Source organism: Macrotis lagotis, chromosome 2, assembly GCF_037893015.1.
Source record: "Macrotis lagotis isolate mMagLag1 chromosome 2, bilby.v1.9.chrom.fasta, whole genome shotgun sequence".
NCBI lineage: Eukaryota > Metazoa > Chordata > Mammalia > Peramelemorphia > Peramelidae > Macrotis > Macrotis lagotis.
Window position 1 is genome coordinate 221,778,678 of NC_133659.1, and position 21,013 is coordinate 221,799,690.

The 21,013-nt window shown below is 43.2% G+C and overlaps 1 protein-coding gene across 2 annotated transcripts in view; it reads right to left on the bottom strand.

The window, feature by feature from the left end:
• The window catches only part of BAHCC1 (BAH domain and coiled-coil containing 1), a 151,140-nt gene that overhangs the window by 6,862 nt on the left and 123,265 nt on the right, over positions 1-21,013 (bottom strand). For both annotated transcript variants that reach the window (XM_074224931.1, XM_074224930.1), the window contains 11 exons: positions 19,540-19,739; positions 19,052-19,188; positions 16,968-17,096; positions 9,390-9,501; positions 5,756-6,020; positions 3,540-3,734; positions 2,749-3,062; positions 2,204-2,311; positions 1,591-1,720; positions 900-1,014; positions 218-293 (listed from right to left, as the gene is read on the bottom strand). In XM_074224931.1, the coding sequence (XP_074081032.1) occupies positions 218-293; positions 900-1,014; positions 1,591-1,720; positions 2,204-2,311; positions 2,749-3,062; positions 3,540-3,734; positions 5,756-6,020; positions 9,390-9,501; positions 16,968-17,096; positions 19,052-19,188; positions 19,540-19,739 (1,781 nt within the window). The remainder of the gene's footprint in view (positions 1-217; positions 294-899; positions 1,015-1,590; positions 1,721-2,203; positions 2,312-2,748; positions 3,063-3,539; positions 3,735-5,755; positions 6,021-9,389; positions 9,502-16,967; positions 17,097-19,051; positions 19,189-19,539; positions 19,740-21,013) is intronic.

Consider the following 21,013-nt stretch of genomic DNA (forward strand, 5'->3'; position numbering starts at 1 on the left):
AATGACAGAGCTGAGATAAAGGGCTTCTTCTGGGAATAAATAAGAGGAAAAAATCCTTGCAGCTACGGGGCCTCTTGCTGGGAGCTAGTTCTTAATTCTGAGTTGGAAAGAGAGGGCCTTTTGGGGACAACAGAAGAAGGAACAGAGAAGAGGATGGCAGGGGAATGTGTCCATTTATCTCAAAGTGAAAGGTTATCATTTAAGACATAGAACTCACAGCTTCCTGCAACAGTTGCTCCAGGGAGTAGATCCTTTGTCTGTTTCCTCTTTCACCCTCAATCACAATACTGTAGCTGAAAAGAAGAGGTTGGAAGGAGTCAATGAAAAGAGTCTAGGCAAGGAGACACTGCACTCACCTGAGACTGCTCTGCCCTCACCAAGGTGTGAGTGAGTGAAGGTAAGAAGTAGACGAGGAGAAAGCCTGCTTTCTACCTGCTCTGTTATAGACCTGACAAGTCACCCCCCAAAAGCCCCATTCCCAACCTCCAGCCACAGAGACCGAGAGAAGAGGGCAGGATCTCACCACCCTTTAGCCAAGAAGGAAAGCAACTACTTTCCTTGATCCAGGAAAGAAGAAAACCATAATATAAATACTAAACTTGTAGAAATAAGATCTGAACACCAGCTTTACTGTTTATTTTAGCCTGTGTAACTTTGAAAACTCACTTAATCTCACTTGGCCTCAGTTTTTCCTCTGTAAAATGAGGGGGTTGTATTAGACTTCTAAGATATTCCCAGCCCTTCTCAGAGGGGCAGTCTGATTTTGCTTGCTCTAGGGTCTCCTCTCCTATGTCCCATTATCTTTTCCCTGGTTCATCTCTCAAACTGACAGCGCACCCTCCCCTAGCTATCTTCTCAGCTCCCTTTTTGAGAGAGGGGGGAGGGGTTGCCATCCTTACATGTCTGGAGGCTGCAGGGTTTTCACACTGCCAGCATACAGCAGGCTGTCCTCCTTGGGGATGAGCACGTGTAACCCGTCCTGGAGATCTTCTTTGTGGATGGTACATGACTGAACTGAAGGACAATGCAGGGTGTTGGTCACACTTGCATCAGCCACCCACCACCTATCTCTTTTCAAGATTCAGGTCTGGGGGTAGCTAAGTGACACTATCTAAGTAGATAGAGCACTGGCTCTGGAATCAGGAGGACCTGAGTTCAAGCCTGGTCTCCTTACTTTGCTGTGTGACCTTTGGCATTTAGCCCTATTGCCTTGCAAAAACCAAAAAAAAAAAAAGATTCAGGTCTAATAAGTATGGATTCTTGAGATACAAGGGGAGCCCACCTAGGGTAAGAAACTGTGTGGAGGTCTTAGGCAGCCTCTAAGAAGAGAGCTGTTGTGGTCTTGAAGAAAACTTGCCAGTGCAGTTGAAGGCAATGAATGCTGTTGCCCCCACCAAATTCCCATCTGGCCTGGAAGCCTTTGGCCTCCAGATGAGATGCTGGGATGTTCTGTGTGGATGAGGGCCATGTTTGCTCCTCTCCCTATCCCGATTTTATATCTCCATCCACCAACCACCACTCCGAACTTTTCCAAATTCCTAGGGGTGGGGTTCTTAGTCTGTGCTATTGAGTTGGGATAGATCAACTCACCATGAGCTATGCCCTGGTCTCCACTCAGGGTGCCATTCTCTTCCTCTGAGAAGCTGCTGTTATCATCAAACTCAAAGTCGTCCTCCACAGCAAAGCTCTCCAGTAACCGGCTCACCGCCCGGCCCTTACCCTAAGAGGATGACATGATCAGAGTCATGGGCACTGTGACCTAGAGGACATCTTCACTGGTCTCTCCTATCCCCAACCCAAGACTTCTGAGGATCCTGTTCAGTTAAAATTTAAGAAGAATCTCATTCAACTTCTTTGTTGCATTATTGGACATTTTAGCAGGTTGTGAATAGAGAAAAATGAGGAATTCCATGGTTGGGGCTGGAGTTGAGGAATATATCTATTTCTATATAGTTGCTTGAACCCCAAGCCAGCCCTACCTTGCCTCAGTCCCTAAGGGCACACTTGAGTGGGTTCTTTCCTTTAGAAGCACTGACCTTACCCTCCCTCCAGTGGAAGATAGAGGGGAAGGAAGGAAGAAAGGGAGCAAGGAAGGATGGAAAGAAAAAAGGAAAGAAGAAAAGAGGGAAGGGAAGAAGAAAGGGATTTAGCAGGGAATCAAGGAAGGAGAGAAGGAAGGGGGGAAAAGGAAAGAAAAGCCTACCTGTTTGCTGACAGCTTTGCTCTTCACCTTCCCTAGCTTCTTGCCCTTGCTCAAGATGGTCTTGGCATTTCGGGGTGACAAGGCGATAGACAAGGCCCCATTCTTCCGCTGTTGGGGGAGGACAAGACAAAGATGAGATATCAGAGAATGCTGTTATTGAGGGGAGCTCAAATGTGTGTCAAATGTGACAGGTTCTGGATCAGCTATGTTACCATGGTCTGCCCAGCTTTCTGTGGGGCTATTAAGATCTACCATGGCGGCCAGATGGGTTTTCTCATTATGAAATAGATCAACAAGCAGAGCAGCTGTCCTGAGAAAAGGCAAGATGCAGACCTGGCCAAGGGTCCTGATGGGGCGTATGTGTAGGTGGGAAAGGGAATCTATTCTTTGCTTCAGCTGTCTCAACCCCTGTGCTTTGCTATCTCCTGTTCTGAGCTGCTATGCTCAGGGGTACAATCGTAACCTCACAGAAACAGTAAAGGCCATCATTTCCCACTCTTCATTATTTCTCTGGAAATTCCCTGGATCCAACTCAGCCCTCTCACCCTTAGAGCTGATTGTAACACTTTGCTCTTCCTTGTGGCTTTCTTTAGTCGCTCACTGGCCAGCTTCCCACCCTCTTCTCGAGAAGAGAAGGCCCGAGCTTGGCTGTACAGATCATCCCCACTGGGTGTAGCTCCAGGCTCTGGACGAAGACTGTCTTTGGGCTTCGCTTTCAGTTTCTTCTTGCCCTCTCCATCACAGACTCCCGGCCTCCTGCGCACTGGAGCCCGCTCCAGTTTTCGAGTCTCAGCTCCAGGCTTTACCGCCCGCCTTTTAATTTTGACCTCACCCTCAGGGCTGGATATTCGGCAGGACCCTTAGGGAAAAAATGAGAGACAAAAATGCTGAGAGTTATTGGAGGCCTGAGAGCCAATATCTTGGTGCCCACAAAGGCCGGAGCTAGCAGGGGTGTGTGTGTAGCTGGTGCCACTGTTCTGGGTCATGATTGTGAGAAAGGCTGACAAAAACCGAGGATAAAAATGGGTTCTGTATAGGCAGTGGTCCTCTGGGAGGCAGAGGGGGAGGGATATGTGGGATACTATGGTGATAGGAAAAACAGAAAACATCAACAAAAAAATCATTTTGGAAAAAAAAAAAAGACTCTGCTGATAGGTTGTTCTCTGAATGCTTCCTGGGCCCCTCATATGCTGAGCAATCAAGGCATCATAAACAGGGACTGAGTTTGATGGGAGTGGGGGTAGAGGGAGATCTCTTCCCCACCTCAGCAGGAGGGGATAAGGGGGACTTCCATTAGCAATGTCTGCCACTTTTCCTCCATTTCCCCTTTAGTTACCTAGCAAGCCCTGCCTCTCCTTCTTCTTTTTGGCCTTCTGGTTTGCTTCCATTTTCACCACTGAGGATGGGGAGGGGCCCAATGTTGTAGAATTGACTCCTGTATGGAGGGGAGGGTTTAGGTCCTTGGTTGGAGGTTCATCTCCTGGAAGTCCCTCACAGTCCTCACTGTCATAGTCTCCATCCTGGTTTCCACCTGCAAGAAGAGCAGAAAGAAAATACTTTAAGTTGGCTCTGAACCAAAGTTCTCAGATGACCTTCCCCTGAGCATCAATACCCTGCTAATCACAGTCTCTGTTAGGGTTTCTGCCAAGGGGAAAGGCCTTCTCTTTAGAGCAGAGGTTCTCAACTTGTGGTCTGTGAACTTTTTAAAAAAATATTTTTTGTAAAAAAAAGACAAGAAAATAAAAAAAGAAAAAATATTTTTATAATTGTATTTCAACTTAATTGGTTTCTTTTATAATCTATGCATCTTATTTTTGTGCATTTACAAACAGTCTTGTGAGAAGAGCTTTTTTTTCCCTCTCTATTTTGAAATCAGGTTTTGCCAGACTGTCAAAAGGGTCGACACATAAAAAGTTAAGAATCTCTCCTTTGGAGTATCATAACCTTGTCCTCAGCATTCAGTTCACCGGATTCTGAAAGTTGGTCTCTTTAATGTATATGGAATGGAGTTCTCCATGATTTGGGGATAAGGCAGGGATTTGGGGGTATTTTTCATTTCTTTGGCTTTTGTTCAAACTCCATCACAACCTTGCCTTGCCAATTGTTTGGTTATTATTGGTAAGGGAGTAGGAAAGGCTAAAAAGAAGATGGGGGCAACAAAATAATGTTGACCTGGAACTCACAAGCTGACTCCACATCTATCTTTTTTTTTTTTTAATTATTTATTTAAGGTAATGGGGTTAAGAGTGACTTGCCCAAGGTCATACAGCTAGGAAATTATTAAATATCTGAGGTCAAATTTGAACTCAGGTCCTCTAGGGCAATTGCTCTATCCACTGTGCCACCTAGCTGCCCCTACATCTATCTTTGAGGACTGAGCCATGGAGTTGAACTAGAAGGGACCTCAGAGATTTGGTCATTTGGTAGATGAGAAAGCTCAGGGCCAAAGAAATGGAGTGAGGGACTTGCTCTGAGTCTTGTTTGAATGAATGCGGTTGAGGAGATGATGAATGGGGTTGATGCCCATCATCTCTGAAGCAGCTATCAACCCACTCCACCTTATGCCTGTGGGAGACAATACACATCATTTAATTTTATCTTTACAACCAAACTGAGAGGCTGAGATCATCAGCTCTTTGCACGGTCTAATCCACTGGGGCATGGCCCAGGACCTAGAGTGTCTTCCACTCTCATCTCATAGCCTAGTCAGTTGTTCCCAGGGAATATACCTCCTATTTCCAGAGTCCTTCCTGCTTTTTATGTCCTGCTTCCTCTTTCCAGCCTTCACAACTTTTCTTTGTTCTTTCCAATGAGAGGTTCTTGCCCACCCCCTGCCCCTTTTTTTAGTGTGTGTGTGTGTGTGTGTGTGTGTGTGTGTGTGTGTGTGTGTGTGTTTATGGGGGAAGTGAAGAGGTCAGGGGAAGGAAGAAGGAGGGGGGAGTAAGGGAAAATGGGGAGGAAATATCTATTTGTTCAGTGTTGTGGTTCTTGTGTGAGCATGTGTTGTTTTTCTGAGGCCTGATAACACATCCTGCAGGCTCCCAGGTCAAATCTTGGACTGGAGATTCACAGGAAGAATGCTCGTGCTATTTTAAAATTTCATTTTCCGAGACACTTTCCAGGACCATTTGTTAGGCTGCTGGGATAGGGAAGCAGGAGGAGGGAGGGAGTCCTCAGCGATAATGATAAAGTCTGGTGTTCCAAAGGAGATCCTTGCTTTCTGTCGCCTCTTTGAGGTCTCTTTCCCATTCACTTCTCCACCCTCCATTCTGGTACCCATGCTTTAATCACAAAGATTAGCTGCTGAGGTTTAGCAACAGAGGCCATATATTAACCACACCTCTTTTTATGCTCTGTAGCCTCCCCAGCCATAATCTGATTTTTCTACCAGTCAAGGGTCTTTCCATTCTCCTTTTATCTTCCAGTCACTCAAAATAGGCAACTGGGCCCAGAATGCTCTGCCAAACTGGTTCCCTCTGAGTTTGGCAGCCCAAGGTCTTTGTCCACCTCTCCCTGCAACTGAGGAGTGAGCCTGGGCCCGGGATTACTTGCCTGCCTCAGTTCCCCCTGCTGCGGCTGTGGGCTTGGCTGCGAACTTGGGGCTGTCCTTGCCATCGCTGTCTGGCTGTGGGTGCTTGGCTGCCAAGGCCACCTTGGTGCTCTTGGCTCGAGACAGCTTCTTTTGGATGCGCCCGCCAGGGTTGGCCTCTTTCCGCCGGAAGGGGCTGATGCCAGCTGGCAAACCTTTGTTCCTGACCTTCGGCTTCAGCTGGGCCACTTTGCTCTGGGATCCACTCTTTTTGCACCGAACCTTCTCCTACAGAACAACCCATACATGGAAACCACTCAGTGTTTGATCCTTGTTTACATCTCAAAATCTATATAATATGCCTGGCTGATTGGGGGGGGCAGGGTATTCAAAGATAGAAATCTAGCTTGAGGTCACCTTCCCTAAGCAGACCAGGCAAATTCCTATGATACTAGGCTGTATTACTGGGCTGAGTTTTTAGGTGGCTTGAGCCATTGGCTCAGGTTTCCCTTGCCTTTCCCTCTGGGAAAAACATAGAAGCAGCAAATTTTTCCAAAGACCCACTAACCTCTGGGAGAATTGCCCAGCTGTGGCAAATCTCACCAGAAGCTAAACTGGGTGGGGGTAAAAGGACTAGTACTCATGTAATGAAGGAAAGGCCAGACCTTGTCTGTTATTGGTAGAATAGGTTAAGGGAAGGATGTATGGATTTTTTTCTCAGTTTCCCTTTAGTTGAGTGCCCTGCTTAGACTCTGCCAACTCCATTGGAGTCTCACACCTCAAAGGAGCCAAGGCAAAGTCTGGGACTGGGTGGAAATGGTGCCGATTTGTTCAGGCCTTCCCAAATCTGACTGTGTCTGGTTCCCTGATGACAAGCTTAAGATTGGTGCTAGACCACTGCAATCTCATTTCCCCTGTCCTGGCCCATTCTGGATTCCATGTGGGTGGCAGAGGGGCCAAGGACACCCAGAAAGTTGTGGGCACTGTGGCCACTCCACTTTACCAAAGTGTCTGGCTAGAATTGGTTTTTCTAAAGCCAAAGGAAAAAAAAGTGGGGGGAGGGCACATTTATGGCACACTGATTTGCCTGTGGAGGGCAGTTTAGCATTGCATTTTTCAAATGGGGATGGGGGAAAAGAAGAGAAAGGTTACTGAGACAGTGTGAGCATATTCAAAAGATTAGATATAGGCTAGACTGGCCTTGGGGAGGCTGTGGAGAGTAAGGAACAAAGGAATGGCTCTGAGTAAGGATATGTTGGGGAGATGGGAAGGGGGGTGGTTTAAGGTTTTTAGTTCTCTGAATTGTGGCCATGGAGTTCCTCTGGTCTGCACTTGTCTAATGACAGAATCTTCACATATGCTTCTTACCCCATGAGTAAGAAGATTTTTCACCTTGACCCTGTATTTCCTTATTCCCAATATACTTAATTTATTCTAGACGTAAATCTTGCTTTATATACTACATAGATCCCTGAGACATTCTGTGGAAATCCAGTTTCTGTAAATTGAGCCATATTTTGTATCCTAGAGGAGTTTGCTTTTTTTTTTAAGTTTTTGCAAGGCAATAGGGTTAAATGATTTGTCCAAGATCACACAAGTTAGGTAATTATTAAGTGCCTGAGGTAGGATTTGAACTCAGGCCCTCCTGACTCCAGGGCCGGTGCTCTATCTACTGTACCACCTAGCTGCTACGGAGTTTGCTTTTTTAAAGGAATCTTTCTGTAAGGCAACTCACTCAGGACTTTAGCTACATCATAAATCTGAATTTTCCTATGTTGGGTAATGAGATATATGGGATCATAGATAGAGACAGCTGGGAGGGACCTTAGATGCCATCAAATACTACTCCCTTATTGTACAGATAACTGAGGTACAGAAAGTTTAAGGAACTTACCTAGAATTATTATTATATTTTTACCCTCAGGACCAAAACATTCAGAGCTATAGGGCAAAATTTCATTTTTCAATTAGGAAACTAAATTCAGAAAAGTTAAGAGACTTAGTCAAAGGCTACAAAGATAACTGCAGAGTAAGCATTCAAACTTGGAGCCTCTGTCTCCAAATCCAGTTTTTTTCTCCCTCCCTCTCTGAGATGGGGGGTCCCCCAGTTTCATTCAGACTAAATGCACAGCAGCCACTCACAGGCTCAAGCCCACCCTTTTGATAGTTCAGAAACTTTGATCTGCTGCTCATTTTCCAGCCTTCCTGGTACCTGCCTCCTGAGGTGGACTGGAGGCCCTATCCCATTCCTCGGGCCTTACTATATTGGTTTTGGACTTAGTGCAGGTACTTGATTGGCTCTAACCATACTACAGCTCAGAACTGGCTTTGGTTGTCCCAGCAGTTGCAACTAAAGTCCTAGAACATCGTGCCCCACTAGTGAACTTCCTATTATATCACTTGGATTGATGCTATTTTCATTTTTTTCATTAATCTAGAGATGGAAAAGCCCTTAGAAGCCATCTAGTCCAACCCCTTCTTTTATAAATGAGGAACCAGTTGATTCACCCAAGGTAAGAAAAGTAGTGAGTGGCAAAAAAGAAGATTTGAATTCCATTTCTCTGACTCCTAATCCTGGACTCTCTCTCTAGGGCAGAAGGTACCAACCAGGTCTTGAATCTTCCTTTTGTAAGTCTTATTGCCTCATACAGTGTCTTGTACATTAAGAAGGTATTCAAATATTTGCTGAATGAATAAATCAATAGAAAGTTTTTCAATAAATAACTTCTTTATTACCTGATATATTGCTTTCTTATTTACTTCAGTTTTTAAAGAATATGATCAGTTTCTCCAAGTAATAATAATAATAATAATAATAATAATAGCAACTAATATTTGCAGTTAAATGTTTCACAATTATGATTTTCACAACAACCTGATGAGATAGATACTACTATTATTATCACCATTTTACAGTTGAGGAAACTGAGGGTAAATAGAGGTAAAGTGACCTGATCAGGGCTACAAAACTAGTAAGCTTCCCACTTCCCGGGAAGACTCAGGGCTTCCTGATTCCAGATCCACTACTCTATCCACAGCATCATGTAGTTGCTAAGTTCCCTGGGGGCAGGGACTGTACCTATTTATTTTATATCCCTTTTAGGATTCTCCTAATCTTTAGCCTAAGACAATATAATTGCCGAGAGAAAGGAGAAGGTAAGGAAGAAGATGATGGAAATGCTGCTGCCGGCTTCCTTCTCTCCTTGTATTTATACATGTGTTGAAGGTAGTGTTGGTGGTCACCATATAGCCATCTGGAAGCTTAAGGAAGGGAGTGGTCAAAATCTATAATCTAATCTACTATGTCTTATAAGATATCTGTGCAAAGAAGATGCTCAATACATGGTGCTCACTGACTAGGCTGGGAATATTTAAAAACTGCAGGTCCCAAAGTCTCTCATTCCAGGATCTATTTCTGGAATTCTAAGGATGAAAGAGGAGTTGGCAACATACCCATGACAGGTCCATTAACAATTTCAAAAACTTTAGCCCATAATAATCATGACAAAATTTTACAGGCAGCAAGATGGTAGAAAAAGGAAATGGGAACAGGTTCCTTCTAAGGGCTGCTAGACTGAAATAAATGGCATCACTTACAAGTAAACTGGAGATGCATGTGGAAAATAGACTGAGCAGGGATATAGGGTGAGGACTTACCTGGGAGTTGAGGCTGCTGTAGACCCCCTTATCTAATTTGTTTCTCTTCTTCTTGGGTTCCCCTTCACTTCGTAACTCAGCACACAGGATACTTAAGCTGGCCTTCACAGATCTGAGACATGGGGAGGAAGGAGAAAGGCTGTTAAATCCCACAGGAAGCATCTTGCCTTGGTAAACAGAGTGCTGGGAGGTGAAGAAGAAGACCCAATCAGGGTTTTCAGTCTTGATCCTGCTATTGGCAAGCCACTTACAAGTAGCAAGGGCAAGTCATGTACCTTCTCTAGAACTCAGTTTTCTCATCTGTAAAATGAGCAAGTTGGATTGGATGTCTTCCAAATCCAAAAGCTGATGTCTGGGGTGGCTAGGTGGCACAGTGGATAGAGCACCAGCCGGGAGTCAGGAGTACCTGAGTCCAAATCCGAGCTCAGACATTTAATAATGACCTAGCTGTGTGGCCTTGGGCAAGCCATTTAACCCCACTGCCTTGCAAAAATCTAAAAAACAAGCAAACAAACAAACAAAAAAAAACAAACAAAAGCTGATGTCTGTAGCGAACTCCATTATAACTGAGGTCAATATTAGAGATCATTATGGCTCATACAAACATCCCCTAGTAATGATCAATAGAATGTAAGGGTGATAAAAATAATGAGAGAGAGACAGAGAGACAGACACACACACACATACATTTATATACATACATATATATATATATATATATATATATAATAGAGAGAGAGAGAGAGAGAGAGACAGAGAGAGAGAGAGAGAGAGAGAGAGAGCGAGCATATGGGAGAAAGAGGGGAATGGAAATAGGGAGAAACTCCAGAGTGAAAGGGAACGATAGAAGGAAAAAGGAGACCACAGAGGAGGAAAAAATGAAACTGAAAGATTGAGAACTACTTAAGCTATGAGAAAGCAAAGGAAAGAGAAAGGATGGCTAGTGATCAGGATACAAACATAATGAAGAATAGGAGGGATGTCAGAGAGAGGAAAAAGATGACTCAGAAAAAATTCAACAAAAGATTTAGTATTGAAATGGGAACAACTTATATTCATGCACAAATGTAAATCTACACATAAGTTAGAAAAAAATTCAACAAAAGACTTAGTATTGAAATGGAACAACTTATATTCATGCACAAATGTAAATCTACACATATTATGTACATATAGACATACACATAGATATTTATAAATATATTACATGTATATGTACATATATACAAACTGTAGTTTGCAAAGTAAGGTAGGCCTGTGTATCTAGGCCTCAGATCTCCAGAGCAACCACTCTTTCATCGTTAGCTATCCTAGACCCCTGAACACAGTTTTGCATGGAACAGAAGCTTACTAAATATTGGTTGATTGCTGGATGAATATTTAAGGTTTCTGCTAAGATACAGTCATGGTCCTTTTAGGCAAATCTTTGAAAAGGGACCTCCTGAAAAATAGTTGAATGGCTGCCCATCTTAGCTGCTCTGAAAAGATTTGCTAGAAATGGACTTTCCTTTAGTTGCAGCTCCCAAATGGACCACCTGGATCCTCTTCAGATCACCATGGTGCCTCCATACTGGGATACAATGAATTTGGTCTCTGGAGATAGGCACTGGGAAGTATGGTCAAGTATCTAGGGATGTATTCTTTTAAGGGGATCATCTAACTTATCACTGGAGGCTGAACCCAGGTGGCACTGGGTATATGTGAAAACACAAAATGGACTCTTGACTTAAATTAGAATGGATGATTAAATCAAAATGCAGGTGGAAGAATTTTTAACTTTCTCTTACTCTTATTTGGGAGGGGGGAATGGGGAGGAATGCAGAAATTTACTTTACATGGTTATGCATATTTGCATTTGATTTTGTATTTCTTGCCTTCTCCTTGGGAAGGGGGGAATAGAAAGAGGTAGAGAATTTAGAAATAAAAAAAGAATTAAAAAGTCTCTATGCTTAAAAAAAAAGATAGCCTCATTTATAAAATGAGCAAGGTTAAGTAAATGATGACTAAGATTCCTTCAAGCTCACAGGCTCATAACCTTGGGCTCATGACCTTAATTTTTTTTTTGATAAGCATATTTCAATATAATTGATTTCCTTTGTAACACAAAATTTATTTTATGCATTTGAAAACATTATTCTGAGAAGAGATCCATAAGTTTCACCAAGCTATCAAGGGATCTATGATACAATAACAGTTAAGATCCCTTCTTCTAGCCCTAAATTGAAAGTCCTTCCTGTACAAAGCCAGGAAGCAAAGTTGTTGGAGATGAACCTTGTCTAAACACTGAATGGAATAGGAAGGTAGCTTCCCTTCTTTTCTCTCTTGATGACCTCATTAGATTGAACCTCTTATTCTCCCCTACCCTACATAATCCATTCATTACCAAATCTTGTTGCTTACTCCTTCACAACTTCTCTCTATACAATCCCTTTTCTCTGTTTAAGGCCTTAACGCCACTCCCCACCCCAGTACATCTTCCACACAACTGCCAAAGTGATAATCCCTTTACAACCCGGTCTAATGATCTTTCTAGTCTTATTACATACTACTGTCCCTTCACATATTCCACATGCAGCCTCACCCCTGTTTCTTCCACCCTAGTTTAACACTCAGTTTAACCCTACTTCTTAAAAATTACCTTGCATATATAAATATATGCATATAAATATATATGTACATATATTTATACATATAAATATATGCATATATATTTATATATACGATACCACAAGGATTGTTTCCTGACCAAGAATTATCCCCACAACATTCCCAGAAAGTGAGCATCCATCCTTTGCCTAAAGATCTGCCTTCCAAGGTAACCCATTCTATTTTTGGAGACCTCTAATTGATGGGTTGTTTTTTTTCTGTGGAGCATAAATCCACCCCTCTAGAGTGTCCACCCATTGCTCCTAGCTCTGCTCTCTAGGACTAAGAACAAGGCTAATCCCAATTCTACATGACAGGCCTTCAAATATTTACTTCTGAGTCGTCCTCTGGAGTCTCTCCAAGGATCGGGGATGGGTCACTCACACTCCTCTGCCACATACATTCTCAGAAGGTTTGGCCTTTGACTACTGCTACAGCTTCAGTTTGGGGGAGGGGGAGAAGGGGAGGGCCTGTGTGCAAGGACCTTGCCTAGGAGATTCTAGGTCCTCTAACATTTCTCTCTCATCCCCAGTCTCACTACCACTGAGAAAGTTTCCCACTGAGAAATGAGCAGCCCAGAAGATGAAGGATATGCCATCATCTTCCCCATTTCAGACCAAGCTCACACTCCCCACCCTTGGCAGCATTACTATGCTGCTACTTCCTTTCCCATCCCCTAGAACTGCCACCCACTACTCAGCCTGGGGCTAGATGGGAAAAGGCATAAGTATGGTAGGCAATATTATTTTTTTTTAAATAACAAACTTTGAAAGACTTGAGAACTCTGATCAATGCAATGACAAATAATGATGCCAGAAGTATCTAAAGATAAAGCACATTAGACATCTCCAGGCAGAGAAGTGATAGACTTCAAATGTGGAATGAGACATACATTTTTGGACCTGGCCAATGTGGGAATTCGTTTTGCTGGGCTGTAAATATCTTATGTAGGCTTTATTTCTTTACATTTTTCAATGGAGGAGGAGAACTGGGAAGGATAGTTAATAAATTGGCATAAATAAATGGGAAAATGTTATGAATATTATAGTATGATCACTGGTATGTTACAGATCAAGCAAGCACTGGGTTTGTATTATAGTTACACCTACATATCAACAGGAAAACCCTCACTTGACTTTGGAAAATCAAGTCAAGAAGTATTTAAAACTGTAGCTATTCTATCCATACTGGACACAAGTAATATGTCCTTCTCTCTCTCCAAGTTTTAGTTGAAAAGGACACTACTTGGCCCATCCACACTGTAAAGAAGACCCCTTCAAAGAAAGTCACTTCCTAAGACTTGGTTTCCAGGACTCAAAATTCTATTCTATCACTTTCCTTGAAGGGTTATAAGATCAGTCATTTGGTAGGTCTGGGTCTTGGTCTGGCTCAGCTAGTGACATGAACTGCCTACAGAGTGTCAGAGGCAGGCAGCTTCATTATTGCACACCACTACTTAGGTTATTATTCCCAGGTTATAATTGGCCAAGGGTACTGAGAGTTCTCCCAGTCTTTTTAGCTTTCTAAGAGACCCAAATGCCCATTCACTTTCCTTTGTTCTAACTGGAGACCAGCAGAGGGAAATGACTAAAGTTCACCATTTGGCCCTCACTGGATGCTGTAGCCAGGTTTTGAACCTCTAGCTCCAACTCTGAACCTCAGAAAGAAAGCTGAACTGGGATTTGCTAGGCAGGATGGGGCTGGAGTTTCTCTAATCTGACTTCTTCCTTGATTCTTGGTCTCTGAAGAAGAGAAGAAACAATAGGGCTAGAGATCAAGAGGAAAGTCGGTTGCTAGGAAGAGACTCCATCATTAGTGGACTCTAGACTCCAAGTTAAAAGACAAAAGAGGAGAGCTGGTAGGCAACAAGGCAAAGGAGGAGGGGCAAGGTCCTTCATAAAATGGGAGTTCACTCTATTGGACTGTGTAGTTTTTCCTTCTGTCCTGTCCCTCTTCCTTCTCTCTCTTTATCTGTTTCCCTCTCACTCATACCCACATACACACCAAATAGGTACAAACCATACTCACACCATTGATATGCATATAAACAACATATGCACAGACATACACAACACACATGCACACAGATATACCATTAATACAAATTTACACAATACATATACACATACATGTCTTAAACTTATGCATGCCAGCTCTGAGGCCACAATTATAGAATCAGAGAAATAGGCTAGGGACTTTACCAAAAGAGGAAACAGGAGAAAACTACTAAGTGACAAGATTGAAAATGAGGAGCTGCCTGGGGTTCTTCTGGTATCTGGGGAGGCAGAACAAGAATATGCTTCCTCAAACCCATGGAGAGGAGGGGTGGAAGGTGGAGAGGAGAGGGACAAGGACCTCCACTCACTCAGGACCCTTTCTCAGTTACTAAGGAGTTAATGATTCACACTCTAAGCCTGGAGTGGAACAGTGTTCCCTATAAATCTTCTCATCTGTAGTAGGAGTCATGGACCTGTAGTAGGAGGAATGGACCTGTTGATCGAAAGGGCAAGATTCTCTCCCAGCTATGACTGCACATGTTGAAGTTCCTGCCAGCCTCCTGAATGGGACTGGATCTAACTAGATGCAACAGATTTGGTTTGGCACTATAGATCTGGGTCTGGTACTTCACAAACACTATGCCAGAACCCGGTTTGCCTTGTCAGGACCACTTCAGCTTCCTATGTCTTTCACCCCTGACCTATCCCTCTGATCGAGGAGGGGTGAGGAATCATCTCTGTACTCCCAATGCCTCTTGACATCTACCCATTCATTGATTCATTTCCTATAATTTTTGGTTTGTTTCACCTGTCTCAAAGTTCTCCTCAATCTGATCCATTTTCCAATTAGCTGTCAAAGAGACTTCCTGTAGTGCTATGTCACCCCACTATTCAATAAACAGCAGTGGCTCCCTATTACACCAAATATAAAATCTTCTGACTTTTAAAAACCTTCCAAACTGGTACCCTTTCTAACTTTTCTTATGTTTTCATATATATATATGTATATATATATATATATATGTATATATATATATATATATATATATTTCTTATTTTCTATTCCTCCCCTCCCTCTGACATGATCTCCTGTTACTCCTATATCTATCTTGTTTGTACATAATTGTTTGCTTGTCACCTCCCAGTTAGACTAAGTTTCTTGAGAGCAGGGACTGTTTTTTTGCCTTTCCTTGTATCCCAAACACTTAGCACAGTAATAAATGCTAAATTGGTTGATTGAATGAGGGAGCAAAAATGGCACCTGATCTTACTTGTCAGTGAGGATTAGAGGTTGGAGGGTCATATAAAGCCTCCTCTATGAACCTGGGTCAAGGAACTGAAGATGAGGGGATACTTCTACCTTTCTTGTCCTGGACGGGCATCAGCCAAGGTCACAATTTGCCAATAACCCCTGGGCTAGAGCAAAGATGTATAGGGTCAAGTGGCCACACCTATGATTTCTCTGATGGGGGGGAGCATCCAACTTAGCTAGTCAATGCCTGGGTGGTCCAAGGTCTTGCCCCCACCTAACAGGCTATTGGGTTCCATCCCAATCCATCTTGAACCTGGCTTAGCATGGCAATTCCTGGACCTCCCTGGGCGTAAAGTACACAGAGAACTCTGGGTCTGGACTTTCCCCGTTAGCTTCCAGGAGCTCCTTTCAAGTGAGCCTGAGGGATGACTGGGAGGAGAAGCAAAGGTCCCTTGGACTGCTACGCTCGCTGATCTTGGGGATGGGGGATGGGGTCTGGAAGATGCTGCTTCAGGACCGCTTGGAGGACAACATCCCCCCCGCCATATGGTAGAGCCCTGATGCAACCTGAAGCCAACACTAACTTCTCCCCCCGCCTCCTCTAACCTTCACTACATTTGCTAATGTTTTGTGACATAAAACCCAGAGATTAATTTTTTTTCTCTGTCTTAATTGAAGGAACCATTTAGTGCAGATTTAACTATTATTACCAAATCATCAGGATTGATGCAGTGCACACACACTCACTCCAATCATGTTTGGAAGAGCTTGGAGGATTTATGCAAATGGGCCTGCCGGGAGAGGCAATTTGTAGCAGAGAAGGACAATTATAGAGGGCCCGGGAGTGCGAGAATGACTGCGCCGGGCGGGTAATGGATAATAACAAAGCGCCAGCAGCAATGAACACCATTGCAGCGTGACCAACGACTTTATACAGCACAGATAAAGAGGCTTTTATGCAACACGGCCTCACACTTGGGGGGGGGAGGCCACAGGGCTGGGGGGGGTGGGCATGTTGGCTCCAAAACTAGGTGATCAACATCTCAGGCCCCCCCTGGTGCTGGTGCTGAGGCACCAACCAATAGAGGGAGCTGGATCCAGGGATTTAGTGAGCCTTGGAGCTGTCAGAGGCAGTTCAGTTCTGTCACTGAATTCCCCATTGCCACCCCCCACCACTGCCTCCTCCCGTGGGAGTGGGAGGGGGTGATGCTGCCCTGCCTGGCCAGGGTCGGGGGGAAGCTGTCTGCTGGGGCTATCCAAGAGGGGCATGAAGGTACCCGCCTCTCCCTGGTACCCAGCGGGAAACCCCTCAACTAGCAGTTCTAATTCCAGATGAACCAACAGGCAGATGCCACACGGTGACTGCTTAGAAGTACAGAGAGCTAAAGAGACCTCATATGAGCCAGAGTAACAACTCTGAGCAGTGGGGAAGGAGCAAGACACACATTGATGCAGACACACACAGGCAGAGAGGTGGGAGGGGAGATGATCCGAGACAGGATGGTTGATCAACTCTGCTACCCGCCATCTAAATTACTTGACTGGCACAGAGGGCAGAGGCAAGACTAGCACAGCTGCAAGCCCTCTGGGCAGACAGGCTTAAAGGATCCCCAGACTTTGCACCCACTCCCTCCTTCCTCTTTTGAATTCTTCCCACAAGACCCCCCCCCAGTGAAGACTCACTTGACTTTTTTGCTGTCACACTTGGGAAGGTGGCTGCCCTGTCGGAGGGTTGGCAGAATGCTGGAATGCTTCCGTTTCCTTGGTCGCCCTGGCCCTCGCCGAGCTGGGCTCCTGGAGCGCTCATCTCTCCTGGGTGGGTGGGTGGGAAAGGGTATAATGAGAATCTTCTAGAACAATCTACTTCTCTAAGCCAGAACTCTGACCTGGTCCATTCAATCCTCTGAGACTTTGGGCCTAGGACAGTATCTCCTTGGAGTCCAAAAACTGTCCTGAGGACAAAACTAAGAACTGACTCTGATTCCTCATAGGTGGAATCAGATAACTTCAGATGACTGGGAGCTGTTATTTAAGAGAGGCATTTATTCCATGGGATTACCAAGGGCAGAACCAATGAATGAAAGTTATATGGAGGGAAATGTTTAGCTCAGTGCAAGGAGGAAAGAATTATATAGAATCATATACTAGTGGTACTTTACAATTTTTGAGCCATCTGGAAGCCTATTTAAGCCTGTGGACCCCTTCTCAGAATAATATTTTTGAATGCATTAGGTAAAATACATAGAATTATAAAAGAAAATAATATCTTTAATTAAAAAGACAAAAAAGAATTATAAAAGAAACTAATTCAGTTGAAATATATTTATCAAAATATTTTTAAAAGATAAGTTCACAAGCTTAAGAGACCCTGATCTTAGAAAGAACTAGGAAAGACTTTAAGGGTCATCTAGTCCAACTCCCTTCTTTAAAAACTTTCTAAAAATTAGAGATTTCTTCCAATATTATGAACTATCTTGTGGAATGCTCAAGCAAAGACCAAATGAACATCCATCAAGGATGGGATAGATGATTTTCTCTCCCATATTGGGTAGGAGATCAGATTAATACAAAATAAGATTGAAGGCTCTTTCTAACACTAGCTCTTCACTGTGATTCTATGTTTCTGTTTAAGTGGTCTTCCTTCTTAGGGTATAAACTCTTTTATTATGGGAAGGAGTTTATTTATTTCAGAAACCCAAGACTCAAAGCTGAGTGACTTGCCTAGAGTTCTGAATTAAGGCAATTATGGGAAATTTATTTCATAATCCATCTTTCCTACTACTTCCAAAATTACTTTCCTCATGCATGGATCTGGTCATGTCATTCTTCTACTCAAGAATCTTCAATGAGTCCTCATTATCTACCGAATTAAGTTCAAACTCCTTTGGTCTGTCATTCAAGGCCACCCAAAATACAGTACAACCCCTCCCCCCACCTACTTTTTCAATTTTGTCTCCTATTATTCTCTTCACATGCTATATGATCTAACCAAACTGAACCACACTCTCCCTCCCCAGACCTCCAAACATGCCCTGAACTTTCTACTTCCTTAGGTCTATAATGTCCTCCTTTTCTATCTTTTTCTAGTGAACTCCTACCTATCCTTTCACCAACTCAAAAGTTCCTTCTGTCTACAAATTTTTTCCACATTCCCTTCCCCCCCCCAAAAACATTGGTAATAGCTATCCCTTTAGGACCACACTTTATTAGGTAACTCTCTAGTATACTTTTGTAATGTTGTATATTAAACAGCTTCCTTCACTTGATATCTTCTTTTAAAACTAGACTATAAACTCCAAGAGGGCAAGGGTCATATCTTATCTCTTTATTTTCCTTAGCATCTAGCAGTATTCTGACCTTAGTAACTGTTTAATACATGTTTTTTGATTTATTATTTTTACTCCTCCCCTCCCACCTTCCTAGCCCATTTAAGTCTATTATCTCTCTTCACATGTTTTAATAGCATTAGCTCTGTGCTTCTCTGACCCTGGGAGGTTTGCCTCAGTTTCCCTAACTGAAAATGAAGATAGCATCAAGCCATTTTGCAAGATTGTTGTAAGTACTAGAGAAATTTAGGTCCCCAAAATGAGATGATTTCATTGGCTAGTAGAAGATACAATAGGGGTATCAGCCAGATTGTCCTCTTTCCCTTTTTCTACATTGGTTCACACACTTTTCTCTTCACCATTTCCTATTATCACACATTCTTCTCATATTCCAGGTCCAACTTTTTGCCATCTCAGCTGCCATGCTTCCTGCAGACTTACTCATGGTCATGCCGCCTCTGTAGCTTGGCTAATTCCCGTTGTTTCTCCTTGTACCGCCGTTGCAGGTCCACCAGCCGCATCCTCATCTCCACCTCCTTTGTGCCAAGCTGGTCAATGGCAGCTTTGAGAGGGCATACCTGGTGAACAGGGACATGGGATTAAGGCAACACATATTATGTGTCTTTGAGGGATGGGGAGGCAAGAGCTAATCAGTTCTGATCAGAGGTAAGGTCTAAGGATTCATGGAAGATCTCCCAGAGTCTTTCAGTGTATGGGTGTATGACATCCCCAAAGGAAGAGGACAATCTCTCCCATTTAGGAAAGGAAGGGGAGAGAACTGAAGGAAGTTGTATTTGGGATCACAGTGGACCTTCATCAGTCCAACTCAGGGGTTAGATCTTCCCCAGGACACCCTCACTATACCTTTTCTCTTTTACCATCCCCTTGCCATAGTTGCGCAGGGAGAGTTGAGAGACTCTTTTACTCACAGGTTTGGTTTTCGGGGTCCATGTGTATTTGCGTCGGAGGATTTGCATTCGGGGTGTAAGGGTGGAACAGCAGGGACCAGGAACAGGGAGCCCAGCTGCAGAAGGTCCAGTCTCCAAGCTTGCAGCCTCCACTAGAGACCAAGCGGCAGCCAGGGTAGCCAGATGTTGCAGGTTGAAGTCCATCAAGTCTTCCTCTTCAACTAGAAGGGAGGAAAGTTGATGTTAATGGAGATATGGGGATAAAGATGGAGGTGGGGAATAAGGAACTTTTCAGTTATGGGAAAGTATCCTAACTCTTTCATTAAGCTCTAACTATTACTACTTATATGATCACAGATTATTTAATCTCATTTAGCCTTAGTTTTCCCAACTTTAAAATGGGGACAGTAATACCTACATTGCCTATTTCATAGTAGTGTTTCAAAGGATCAAATGAAATAAGGTGTTCAGAGTATTTTACAAACATTAAAATGCTATATTAACATCAGTTTTTTTTATTTGAGAGATTCCTTATCTCAAATACCAGATTAGAGGGGCAAGGTGTGTTTGAGTCACTGAAGCTCATTCCTTCATTCCTGATGACTGTATTTCACATGGTCAGGCCCCACTCTGTTCCTCTGACCCTGGGAGGTTTCCCTTCGTTTCCCTAACTGAAAATGAAGATAGCATCAAGCTACTTTGCAAGATTGTTGTAATACTGAGACATCAGCATTTGGCACAGAGTAAACACTGTACAAAAGATTGTTCCCCTCTTTCTCTCCCTCCCTCTTCTTGGCTCATCTTCTCCCCATGGAAGTAGTTATTCAAGCTGATAATTTTGAGTTGCTTTGAAACTCAAAACTTGGTCACTCAGTGACAGGGAGATCTCTTTCCTGCCTCCAAGGGTTTGAGATGCTCTATTATCAAAGAGGTAGGGAAAGCAAAAAGATGAAGCCACGGAGAAGGAACACTGAGGCAAGGAAATGGGGGAACCTAAATCTAGGACCACTACAAATTTTATGTACATCCAAAAGCTTATTAATTAGCTGGATTAATTTGTTGATATTACTAATATCTAACATTTATAGAAATACTAACAGTAACTAATAGTAATACAGCACTTTAAAGTTTACGAAGCACTTTACAAACATTATTTCATTTTTTCCTCATGTCTTTGGGAGACATGTTATCACCCCCATTTTACAGATAAGGAAACTAAGGATGACAGAAGTTAAATGACTTGCCCAAAACCACATGACTAGTAAATATCTCATCCTAAATTTCAACTTTGCTCTTCCTGACTCTAGGTCCAGGGTTCTAACCACTATACCACCTGCTCAGACAATCTAAAAGCAGAGGGAAGGTCTGCTAGGAAGATCTGGGTTCAAATCCTGATTCTGATACATAATGATTATGTTAGTATGGTCAAACCACTTAACAGTCTAGGCGACTCTTTTAAAACAGCAATTCTTAATCTAGGATCTGTGATAATTGT